We start from the raw sequence: 12,626 nt of genomic DNA, 5'->3' as shown, positions 1-12,626 counted from the left end.
TTGTTTTTCTTTTGGGAGAGGAAGATTGGCCCTGAGCTTACATCTGCTGACAACCTTCCTCGTTTTGCTTGAGGAAGATTGTCGCTGAGGTAACGTCTGTGCCAATTTTCCTCTATTTTATGTGGGATGCTGCCACAGTGTGGCTGCACGAGCTGTGCTAGGTCTGCACCTGGGATCTGAACCTGCACACTCAGGCTGCTGGAGAGGATTGTGCAAACTTAACCACTACACCACTGGGCCAGCCTCCAATCACATGTAGCTTTTGAGTCAGATGTGAAGATGAGAGGACAGGAAAGAAAGAAGACTGAAAGGCACCAGAGTGCGCTATTGAAAAGCCAGAGCTGGGGCCCGCCTGGTGGCGCAGCAGTTAAGTTCGCACGTTTCGCTTCAGTAGCCCGGGATTTGCCTGTTCGGATCCCGGGTATGGACACGGCACCACTTGGCAAGCCATGCTGTGGGAGGCATCCTACATATGAAGTAGAGGAAGACGGGCACGGATGTTAGCTCAGGGCCAGTCTTCCTCAGCAAAAAGAGGAGGATTGGTAGCAGATGTTAGCTCAGGGCTAATCTTCCTCAAAAAAGAAAGAAAGAAAGAAAGAAAAACCAGAGCTGATCATGTCACAGCCTTGCCTAAAACCTTTCCAAGCTCCCCCATCTGCTATGAACTGCTATGAGGAGAAGTTCAGGGTCACAGTCCTGGTGGACGAGGCCCTTCATGATCTGCTTGCTTCCTGCCTCTCGGGCTTGTGTTCCGTCACCAAGTCTCACATCTTGGGCTCTAATGCCCGCAGACTGCTCCTGGAATCTCCCCCCACACCCCTCTATGATTTTTCATTGTCGTAAATTGGCTCCTGCAGTTCGGCTTGTGGATGGCCCTAGTTCCTGCCACATACCTCACCGACCTCACTCCAACATACTCCCATCCCCCCCAAAGTCATCGCCTCCTTGGGAACGACTTCCCTGAAGCCCCAGGCTAGGATAGGTGCCTTCTTGTGGGTTTTCAGTTCCCCTGTGCTTACCTCTATCCTAAGACCCATCCACTGCATCATAAATACCTGCTTACTTGCACACTCTCCCCAGTACACTCTCAGCCCCTTGAGAGCAGGGCCTTCCTTTTCCATCTTTCAATTCCCAATGACTAGCTCAGGGTCAGCACATAGTAGGGCCTTAGTTCCTATATGCTTGGTGAATGCATTGGTGGACATTGAATCAGAAGGCAGAGAAGAGCAAGCCCAGATGGGCCCAAGGGCAAAAAGGTGGAAGGCACAGGCTGCTGGTTCTAGTGTCTAGCACAGAAACAAGGCTGGGAGGATCCCGGGGACAAGACCTTTGAGACCACCTCTCCCTCCAACCGTGAGAGACTAGATCAGACATTATTTTGCTATCTTGCCCTTTTTGTGGTACAGTCAAGGGGAGTTGCCTGAAAAGGTCCTGATCCGCAGGAGGATGGAGGGAGAGGGGAGAGCTGGGGCAAGTACGGAGCTCCCTTCTCCACCTCTCCACACCAAATAGTCATGATGGCTTTGCTGGGCTATGCAGACTCTGCTAACATCTCCACGAGGAGATAATTGTGACTGGCATCTCCTGCCGGCCCCCTGTCAGCTTTGGACTGCTTACAGATTTTAACAAGTATCTCCCTGGCCTTTAGTGTGTGGAGGCCATATGCCCCAACAAGACTTGAGGAGAATCCGCATTGCTTTTAAGAAGGTCACCAATGACCTCCCATTGGTCACATCCTATAGACCGTTTGGTCCTTATCTTGTATGACTGCCTGGTGGAATTTGACACTGGGGCCCTCCATGCTTGAAATACTCTCTTCTCTTGGATTCTCACTGGGTTCTCCTCACTCATTCATTCAACACACATACGAGCTTCTGCTGGGTGCCACAGAGGCATTGTGCCGGCTACCGGGGATTCAAAGGAGAAAGGAAGTCTTTGAAAGCATGTTGCTCACTGGCTAGTGGGGAAAAATTCATGTCAACAGAAAAAGAAAATAATTTGAGATGGCTTAGCCTCAGGATCGGGTGCAGTGGGGTGGGTGTGGCGCTTTCTGATTTGAATCCTGTCTCTGAAGCTTGCTAGCTGTGTGGCCTTAGAAAACTAACTCTCAGTCCATAAGACTTCTCCGTTACCACTTATTTCCATGTGAGGACAAGGATTGGGTAAAGTATAGGATCCATTTGCCAGTTGCATTATATCAAAATTCATATTATTTTAGGTTTTTACAGTACTTGTACTGTACTTAAATGATAATTCTTCAGTTGGATTCTGTCATCACAAGAGTGTGTTTGCCTATGTTCACAACTTCAAAGAAGGTCATTCCAGTGACATTTCTGTTGCCAAGCCTCAGTTTCCTCATCTCTAAAATGGGGATAATAGATGTACCACCTGAACAGGGTTGATTTAAGGATTGAAAGAGAAAACATATGTAGAGCTCCAAGCACAAGCCTCACTCATGGTGATCACTCACCACATGTCAGTGCTTATTTTGACTATTATCAGTATCTCTGAACCCTCTCCCCTCTTTGTCCTCTCCTCTCACCCAGAGTGTCCCTGCTCTCATGCCCTTACCTGGGCTCCTTAACAGCCCCCTTACCTGTCATAAATAAATGAAAAACAATAGTATATGAGGAAGCCATTTGGTTTAAAACTAATTCAGCCTGATCTTGTTTTTCCAAAAACCTGATGTAGCCTGTTGAGCATGCGTTGTACATCTGGTTTAAACATTGACTATGTCTCAAAGACAAGAGTGATGCCCTTAAAGATAGGCATGTAATATTCCCCCCATATTCTTTAAGGACAAGCATCTCTTCCTGGAAACTAAGGATTAATTACTGACCTGCTGTGCTCACCTTGTGACCACTGACCTGCTGACCACCCGCCTGCTAGGCCAGCTAAGCATCTTGTGACAGTAGTAGGAGAGATATTCCTGTCATATGTGATGCTTCCTCTTTGTTCCAAGATGGTGTATAACCACTCAGTATACGTCACTTCTTTGGTGCCCTTCCTTCCTTGGGGAAGGAAAGCCCTGGGCTATAGCCCTCAAATCCGGCTCATAATAAACTCACCCTGATTTTGATTTATAGATCGATTATGGATTATTTAATTGATACCTATCTTCTCATCTCAGTCTTATTCCTTCCTCCACCCTCCAGTCTGCTGCTAGAGTAAGCTTTCCAAAAGAGTCCTTGAATCATGCTGCGCCTCTGCTTAAAAACACCTGCTGGATCCTCGTTGCCTTTAGTCTGATGTCTTAGTCTGTTCGGGTTGCTATAACAAAAATACCACAGACTGAGAAGCTTATAAATGACAGAAATTTATTTCTCACAATTCTGGAGGCTGGGAAGTCAAGGGTCAAAACACCAGCAGATTCCGTGTCTGTTGAGGGCCCCCTTCCTGATTCACAGACTCTGACTTCTCACTGTGACCTCTCATGGCAGACAGGGTGAGAGAGTCCTCTGGGGCCTCTCCTATAAGGATACTAATCCCATTCAGGAGGGCTCCCATTCTTAAGGGCTCATGACATAATCATCTCCCAAAGGCTCCACCTCTTAATACCATCGCCTTTGGGATTAGACTTTGACATATGAATTTGGGGTGGGTGAGTTATGGGTGGAGGGGCAGAAAGAACCCAAGATAGAAGCCACAGCCTTTTTGTAACCTAATCTCAGAAGTGACATCCCATCACCTCTGCCACATTCTACTCACTAGAAACAAGTCACTAAATCCATCCCACACTCAAGAAGAGTTGGTTATACAAGGGCCATGAATACCAGGAGGCGGAACTTGTTAGGGGCCATCTTTAAGGCTGAGTTTAGAGCCTAAGTCTCCTGATGCTGAAGCAAGTGATGCCCAGTATCAGTTTGCAAATCCCACAAAGGTCCTGAAAAGACGTGGGACCTCTACCCCAGCCTGAGCATGTAGAAGAAGTCTGTGGTGCCACGTATAAACAACCCTCCCTGGGACATGCACACGCACACACACACTGGGAGGAAGCTGTGGTAAGTACTTCCTCCTTCAGCCTGAGATCTGAAAGTATATCATCATGGCAGGTCCAAGGAGACGTACAGATGACTGGGCTCTGCGGCCTTTCTCTGGTGAGCTGTGGAAGAGTCAGCCACGCATATTCTCTCCCTTTCTATGGACCCATCTCTTCCTGCTCACGGGTAAGTCCACATTGTGGCCACAAGCGCTTGTAGTGGTGTTCCCCTGAGGCTGGCCACGTTTCCTGCTGGGGATTCTTGTTGGAAAAGTCAGTAAATTCCTCTGCTCATGGTAAATATTCTGCAAATTTCACCTTATTCTGAGCTCTGTACGTGTGCATGAACGTGTGCGTGGTCACACACCATAAGCAAGCGACATTCTAGCCCCAGTCTCAAATAACTCTAGGCTCAGACTATATTTCTCTCACCCTCACAGTTTCCTCCTAAGAAACACCATGGGGTGAGTTTGTTTCTTGTACAATATGGACATAATCCACGGAGAGATACAGGAAAATTCCCCTGATGACAAACCACCTAGTAATTTCCTAGGGAGCAATAGGACTTCTGGAGCTTCTTTCTACATCCTCTCTTGTTTATGAAGCAGGAGGCTTCACTGGGGGTCTGCAGATGGCCTGGTGGCCCTAGGCTAGGTGGCTTCTGCCTGAATATCCTTTTCTCCCCAACATCCTACCTCTCCATCAAGGCCCAAGTTCTGCTAGTTTCTGGGAAATATCTCTGAGCAGCCTGGCCTGGGGCCCTCTGTCCAGCAGGCACACCTGACACAGTACCCCAGGGAGGACCTCAGCGACCTGGGACTGTAACAGATACTGTCCCTCTGGGATCCTGCTTTCCCCAGGGCCTCCTTGGGGAGGGATATTCTTTTCTCCCCAACGTTCTATCCCCCCATGGGAGGGATGGTGCAGGTGGCACTAGGGACCTGAGAGCAGTAGGGGTGGGGGTGGCAGGTGGGCAGTGAGGAGAGCGCTAGAAAGACTCCTAGATGCATATATAGGGGTAGGGGGAGTCTTGTGCTTGAGACTGAGTTCCAGTCTGAACTCTCTTTACTTGCAATTTCGTCTTTGCTCACCACAAAAACACAGGAAGCAGCAGGGCTATTTATATTCACACTCAACTCTTAGGGTGCCTTTTGGTTGCGTTGGATAAGCCTGAAATTAGCCACATCCAATGTTATTCAAGCAGCAGAGGATCAACAGGGTGAATTTCAAACAGTTCAGGCAAGGGGGCATCTCCCGTTATCTGGCTCCGTCGATTGGGGTGACCTCAAACTTCACTGTTTTGGTCTAGAAGGGTTTCCTTGATGCTTTTGTGTCTCCAAGGAGTTGTTTAAGGAACTTAGGAGGCAGTAGGGTGGAAAGGCCCTTTGCTTTAGTAGCAGGAACATATGAAATTAAATCCTGCTCCATCACTTACCAGCTGTGTGAGCCTCTATTTCTGAAGAGTAGAATGCAGTGAGCAAGTTGTGCTGTGCGAGATTCCGTCATAGATTACAGATGGTATATGTGCTTGGCACACGGTTGGTGGAAGCTATGATTGTTATTATAATAATCACTGTTAAGTACATTATTTGGAAACTATTAAAGGATAGGCAAGTCAAATTTACTTATTACAATCTTTGAACTCCTTTTTAATATTTGTCGACTGGCATTGTTCAAAACAACAAGACTGATTCCTGGAACTCCTGTCACCATACTAGGATATGTAGCACTGTTTGCTGCAACAGGATTTGACCTGTAGGGACCACATCCTGCTCCTCCCACTGGCTGTCTCTGAGGCTTTATCTTTTTTTTTTTTTCCTTTATAAAGATTGGCACCTGAGCTAACATCTGTTGTCAATCTGTTTTTTTTTCTCTTCTCCCCAAAGCCCCCCAGTACATAGTTGCATATTCTAATTGTAGGTTCTTCTAGTTCTTCTATGTGGGATGCCACCTCAGTGTGGGTTGATGAGTGCAGCTAGGTCCATGCCCAGGATCCAAACCAACGAAACCGTGGGCTGCCAAAGCAGAGCACGTGAACTTAACCACTCAGCCACGGCGCCCTTTGTTTATGTTTGATGTGAGGAGAGCTGAGGTCAAAACATGGTCATATGCACCCAGCCAAGACTCAGCACCTTCTGGGCTTCCAGGATGGGAGTGGTGAGCACTCCTGGCCTCATACTCCAGTCATCTTGTATGTGGAATCTAGACTCCTCAACTGACCAATGCTGTAATCCAGGCAAGTGGCCAGAACTCTCTAAATTTCTGCTCCTGATCTGTAAAATGGGGTTAATTATCAGACAATTTTAAGAATTGAATGAGGTGATTTCTACAAAGCGCCTGACACACGCATAGCAATTATAAGGGATGTCTTCCAGATGTGAAGAGCTCTGTTTTAGGCAACCTCAAACCAACATCACACCAACTCAGCTTCTGTCTTCTGAATCTGTCCCCAGAGTCCACCTGAACTGATCGGCTCACATCCAGAGTCCCCAGCCCTGCATCCTCCCTCGCCGCCCCTCCGCAAAGTCCAAGTGCCGGGCTGCCGTGGGTGGGGGCAGGGAACCCCTGGCCTGCACCAGTCTGGGAGTCTCCTCTCTGCATCTGCATACGCTGTAATATCTGGGCTTTCAGAGCACATCTCAGCCTTTGTCCAGCCCTCTCGGGTATATTTGGCCTCTCCCCTCTCTAACATTTTCTACTTACTTTTACACCTGGACTGCCTGGAGTAGTCTGGGTCCTGAACATAGCTTATTTGGTCTAGAATTTCCAGAGGACTCTAGAGCCTCAGAAGCCCTAGAATCTGGAACTCCAGGCTGGGGTCACCCAGCGGACACTCACAGGGCCCCTACAAGGAAATTAATTGCCTTGGCTGAATGCTGGGCCTCTGGAAGCCTTTGTAACAGTGTTTATCAGGGATCTGGGTCCTTCCTGAGATGAGGAAATCAGGAGCTGAATCAACGCCACCTACTATTCCCAAACCAAACCTCGTTCCTAAGGATTTCCCAGGCCAAGCCAACATCAGTCTGAGATCCCCTGGACGGTGAGGAAAATGTAGGGTGTGATAGAGGTAAGAGATGTTCCTTTTGTTCCCATGATTTTGTTATGAAAATTCTCAAGCTTACAGAAAACTTGGTAGAATTTTGCAGTGAACGCTCATACACCTCCCACCTAGGTTCTACCATTTATGTTTTGCTTTACTTGCTTCATCACACATCTATCTATCTATCCACCCCTGTAGCCACCCATCAACCCATCTTACTTTTTAAAAGATGCTCCTTTTTTACTTCATTAGTTCTTTATGATTTACTTCAAGCTGTTTTTATTTAATCTTTACCATATTGCCTGATGAAGATGGTACAGGTGTGAATATTTCCATCTTATAGACCAGTAAACTGATTCTTGGAGAAATTCACCCAAAGTCACAAGGCTAATTTTCCCTGTTGGAACAGAAACCTAGAAGGTCTGTTTTACTGATTATATAGCTACACTTGTGGGAGAGAGTGCTTGATAAGTGAATGAGTGAATGAATGACTTTGCTAGGCAATGGACCTAGAGAGAGGGGGACAGGAACCTCATTTCATTTCTCAGCATCTGACATTTATTCCTAATATGTGTTTATTGAATGAATAAATGAATGAATGAATGAAGCCTGGCTTGGGGAGTCCAGCTTCCCCTCCAAGTCCCTCTTCCATCTCTGCAGGACTAGGAGCCTCTGGAAAGGACTCAGCCCCAACAGTGGCAGCCGGGATTCTAGGGGGTGTGGTGACTCTCTCCCTGAACATTTCAGTAGATACAGACATTGAGCATGTCACTTGGATTGCTTCCCAAAAAGCTCTTGCTTTAGCCTACCCAAATGGAGCCGTTATCATTATGGACAAAAGCTACCAGGACCGATTAAACATCAGCTGGAACTACTTATCTATCAGTAATCTGATGCTGAAAGATGCTGGATCCTACCACGCCCAGATAAACCGAAGGAATTCTGGAGTCACCATGGATGAGGAATTCACCCTGCAAATCTATGGTGAGTCCCACAGAGCTTCTGTGGGTTTTGATCTTTTATTTTTAAAAGCAGATTTTTTTTTCTCTCTAGGAATTTATCTGTCTAGGACAAATAGGACTCCACATTGATCATTTTCACCCAATTCCACAAATGTGGATGCCAAGAGTGAAAAACATACGCAAAATGTGTTTAAGAGCCATTTGTATTCTTTTCTGCAACTCTGTTAATATCTTTTACTCATCTGTATCAGTCAGCAAGGGCTGCCAGAACAAAATACCACAGACTGGGGGGCTTAAATGACAGAAATTTATTTACTCACCGTTCTAGATCTAGAAGTCCGAGATCAAGACAACAGCAGGTTTGATTTCTCCTGAGGCCTCGCTCCTTGGCTTGCAGATGGCAGCCTTCATGCAGTGTCCTCACGTGGTCACCCTTCTGTTTCTGTTGTCCGTGTCTTAATCTCCTCTTTTTATAAGAACACCAGTCATATGGCATCAGGGCCACTCTAATAACCCCATTTTAACGTAACTGTTTCTTTAAAGGCTCTATGTCCAAATACAGCCACATTCTGAGGGGACTTGGGATCAGGACTTCAACATATAAATTTTGGAGGGACGTGATTCAGTTCATAACACTGCCCTCTGGACCCCCCAAATCTCATGTCCTTCTCACGTGCAAAGTACATCTTAACAGCCCCAAAAGTCTTAACCCATTCCCACCATCAACTCTAAGTCCACAATCTTAGCCAAATATCATCTAATTCATATATGGGTGAGACTTGAGGTATAATTCATCTTGAGGCAAAATTCCTCTCCAGCCATGAACCTGTGAAACTGGGCAAGTCGTCTGCTTTCCTAATACAATGGTGGGATAGGCATAAAATAGACACTCACATTCCGAAAGGGAGAAATTGGAAAGAAGAAAGGGGTCATGGGTCCCAAGCAAGTCTGAAACCTAGGACGACAAATTTCATTAGATTTTAAGGTTAAAGAATAATCCTCATGCCGGCCCAGTGGTGCAGTAGTTAAGTTCGTACGTTCCACCTCGGCGGCCTGGGGTTCGCCAGTTTGGATCCCGGGTGCAGACATGGCATCTCTTGGCAAGCCATGCTGTGGCAGGCATCCCACATATAAAGAAGAGGAAGATGGGCATGGATGTTAGCTCAGGGCCAGTCTTCCTCAGCAAAAAGAGGAGGATTGGTAGCAGATGTTAACTCAGGGCTAATCTTCCTCCAAAAAAAAGAAAAAAAAAGAATAATCCTCTTTAGCTCTACACTCTGTCCTCTGGGCCTATTGGGGAGGCAGCCCCACCCCCTTGGCCCAGAGTGGCAGCCCTGCCCCCTGGAACCAAGGAGGAAACCACCCCACCAACTGCCTCTGGGTCTGTGCCCTCTAGGGCCATGGTGGCAGTGACAGCCCTGTTGACCTCTGAACTGCTCTCAGGGTCATTCTTCTCTTTTCTTGAAGGATAAGTCATGGCCTCAGCTGATAGCTCCATTGGCCCATCCTGTAGAATTTCCAGAAGTCTAACAGCCTTCCTTAATCTTGTCCCATCTCTGTCCCCTCACTCCAAGCTGGCAGCATCTCTGCTGAGATGGTTGACTGGATCCCTGGGTCACACTGTAAGCTCTTTAGCAGACATTATCTGGCCATACCCTTAGTGTTCTTTCCAGACAGGCATTCTCATTTTTTGCAACGTGGGTAAGCTGAGAATTTTCTAAATCTTCAAGTTCTGGCTCCTTCTTGCTTAACACTTCCTTCTTCAGGAGCCGGTCCCATGGCTAAGTGGTTGTTTGCATGCTCCTTTTCTGCGGCCCAGGATTTTGCTGCTTCGGATCCAGCTCGTCAGGCCATGCTGAGGAAGCGTCCCACATAGCACACCCAGAGGCACTCACAACTAGAATATACAGCTATGTACTGTGGGGCTTTGGGGAGAAGAAGAAGAAAAAAAAAAAGATTGTGGGCTGGCCCAGTGGCCAAGTGGTTAAGTTCACACACTCGGCTTTGGCAGCCCAGGGTTTCACCTGTTGGGTTCCTGGGCGCAGACATGGCACCGCTCATCAAGCCACACTGAGACGGCATCCCACATGCCACAACTAGAAGGACCCACAAGTAAAAATACACAACTATGTACCGGGGGGCTTTGGGGAGAAAAAGGAAAAATAAAAATCTTAAAAAAAAAAAGAGGATTGGCAACAGTCACTAGCTCAGGTGCCAATCTTTAAAAAAAAAAAATTCCTTCTTCAATTTATCTCTCACCTCTCACATTTTACTGTAAGCAGAAAGAGGTCGCCACCCAGTGCCCTCAACTCTTTGCTTAGAAATCTCCTTCGCTAAATATTCAAGTTTATCACTTAATGTTCTACTTTCTACAAAACACTAAAACCCACTTTGTCTAAGTTCTTTGACACTTTATAATAAGTATCACCTTTCCTCCAGTTTCCAATAAGATCTTTTACATTCCCATCTGATACCTCACCAGAAATAACTTAAAAAATTTTTTATTTATTTACTTTTTGTTGTGGTAACATTGGTTTATAACATATAAATTTCGGGTGTACATCATTATATTTTGATTTCTGTGTAGATTACACCATGTTCACCACCCAAAGACTAATTACAATCCATCACCACACACGTGTGCCTAATCACCCCTTTCACCCTCCCACCTCCCCCCTTCCCCTCTGGTAACCATCAACCCAATCTCTGTCTCTGTGTGATTGTTTGTTGTTGTTTTTATCTTCTACTTATGAGTGAGATCATATGGTATTTGACTGTCTCCCTCTGACTAATTTCACTCAACGTAATACCCTCAAGTTCCATCCATGTTGTCACAAATGGCTGGAGTTCATCATTTCTTATGGCTGAGTAGTATTCCATTGTGTATAAATACCACATCTTCATTATCCATTCATCCCTTGATGGGTGCCTAGGTTGCTTGCAAGTCTTGGCTATTGTGAATAATGCTGCAGTGAACATAAGGGTGCATGTATCTGTATGCGTTTGTGTTTTTATGTTCTTTGAGTAAATACCAAGAAATGGAATAGCTGGATCCTATGGTAGTTCTGTTCTTAATTTTTTGAGGAACCTCCATACTGTTTTTCACAGCGCCTGCACCAGTTTGCAATCCCACCAGCAGTGTATGAGGGTTCCCTGCTCTCCACATCCTCTCCAACCCTTGTTGTTTCCTGTCTTGTTAATTATAGCCATTCTGATGGGAGTGAGGAGATATCTCATTGTAGTTTTGATTTGCATTTCTCTGATAGTTAATGATGTTGAACATCTTTTCGTGTGCCTGTTGGCCATCTATATATCTTCTTTGGAGAAATGTCTGTTCAAATCTTTTGCCCATTTTTTTTTCAGGAAGATTAGCCCTGAGCCTACATCTGCCACCAATCCTCTTGTTTTTGCTGTGGAAGACTGGCTAACATCCGTGCCCATCTTCCTCTACTTTATATGTGGGACACCTGCCACAGCATGGTTTGATGAGTGGTGTGTAGGTCTGCACCCAGAATCCGAGCCAGTGAACCCTAGGCTGCTGAAGCAGAATGTGCAAACAACTACTGTGCCACCGGGCCAGCCCCTCTTTTGCCTATTTTTTAATTGGATTGTTAGTTTTTTTTTTTGTTGAGATGTATGAGTTCTTTACATATTTTTGATATTAACCCCTTATCAGATATGTGGCTTGCAAATATCTTCTCCCAATTGTTAGCTTGTCTTTTCATTTTGTTCATGGTTTCCTTTGCTGTGTAGAAGCTTTTTAGTTTGATGTAGTCCCATCTGTTTATTTTTTTCTATTGTTTTCCTTGCCCTGTCAGACATGGTACTTGAAAATATGCTGCTAAGACCTATGTTGAAGAGCATACTGCCTATGTTTCTTTCTAGAAGTTTCATGGTTTCAGGTCTTACATTCAAGTCTTTAAGCCATTTTGACTTAATGTTTGTGTATGGTGTAAGACAATGGTCTACTTTCATTCTTTTGCATATGGCTGTCTGGTTTTCCCAACACAATTTATTGAAGAGACTTTCCTTACTCCATTATATGTTCTTGGCTCCCTTGTGAAAGATTAGCTTTCCATAGATGTGTGGGTTTATTTCCGGGCTCTTGATTCTGTTCCATTGATCTGCATGTTTGTTTTTGTGCCAGTACCATGCTGTTTGGGTTACTATAGCTTTGTAGTATATTTTGAAATCAGGGAGTGTGATACCTCCAGCTTTGTTCTTTTTTCTCAGGGTTCCCTTGGTTACTCAGTGTCTTTTGTTCTTCCATATACATTTTAAGATTCTTTGTTCTATTTCTGTGAAAAATGTTGTTGGAACTTTGATAGACAATGCATTGAATCTTTAGATTGCTTTAGGAAGTATGGACATTTTAACTATCTTACTTCTTCTAATCCAAGAGCACGGAATATCTTTCTGTTTCTTGGTGTCTTCTTCAATTTCTTTCAACAATGTTTTATAGTTTTTGGTGTACAATCTTTCACCTCTTTGGTTAGGTTCATTCCTAGGTATTTTATTTTTTTTGTTGTTGTAATTGTAAATGGGATTGTACTCTTTTTTTTTTTTTTTTTTTAAAGATTTTATTTTTTCCTTTTTCTCCCCAAAGCCCCCCGGTACATAGTTGTGTATTCTTTGTTGTGGGTTC

At 45.2% G+C, this 12,626-nt stretch overlaps 1 protein-coding gene across 6 annotated transcripts in view; it reads left to right on the top strand.

Moving 5' to 3' along the window:
• The first annotated feature begins 4,017 nt into the window (after positions 1 to 4,017).
• The window catches only part of LY9 (lymphocyte antigen 9), a 26,077-nt gene continuing 17,468 nt past the window's right edge, over positions 4,018 to 12,626 (top strand). For 3 of the 6 annotated variants that reach the window (XM_046684431.1, XM_046684428.1, XM_046684426.1), the window contains exons 1-2: positions 4,018 to 4,166; positions 7,680 to 8,003. In XM_046684431.1, the coding sequence (XP_046540387.1) occupies positions 4,046 to 4,166; positions 7,680 to 8,003 (445 nt within the window). In that variant the 5' untranslated portion in view covers positions 4,018 to 4,045. Of the gene's footprint in view, positions 4,167 to 6,432; positions 8,004 to 12,626 lie in introns of all 6 variants that reach the window. The other 3 variants (XM_046684430.1, XM_046684429.1, XM_046684427.1) reach the window with 3 other exon arrangements.

Source organism: Equus quagga, chromosome 13 (genome assembly GCF_021613505.1).
Source record: "Equus quagga isolate Etosha38 chromosome 13, UCLA_HA_Equagga_1.0, whole genome shotgun sequence".
Classification (NCBI taxonomy): domain Eukaryota; kingdom Metazoa; phylum Chordata; class Mammalia; order Perissodactyla; family Equidae; genus Equus; species Equus quagga.
Note: the sequence above shows the minus strand (reverse complement) of the source record. Positions and strands in the feature narration are given on the sequence as shown.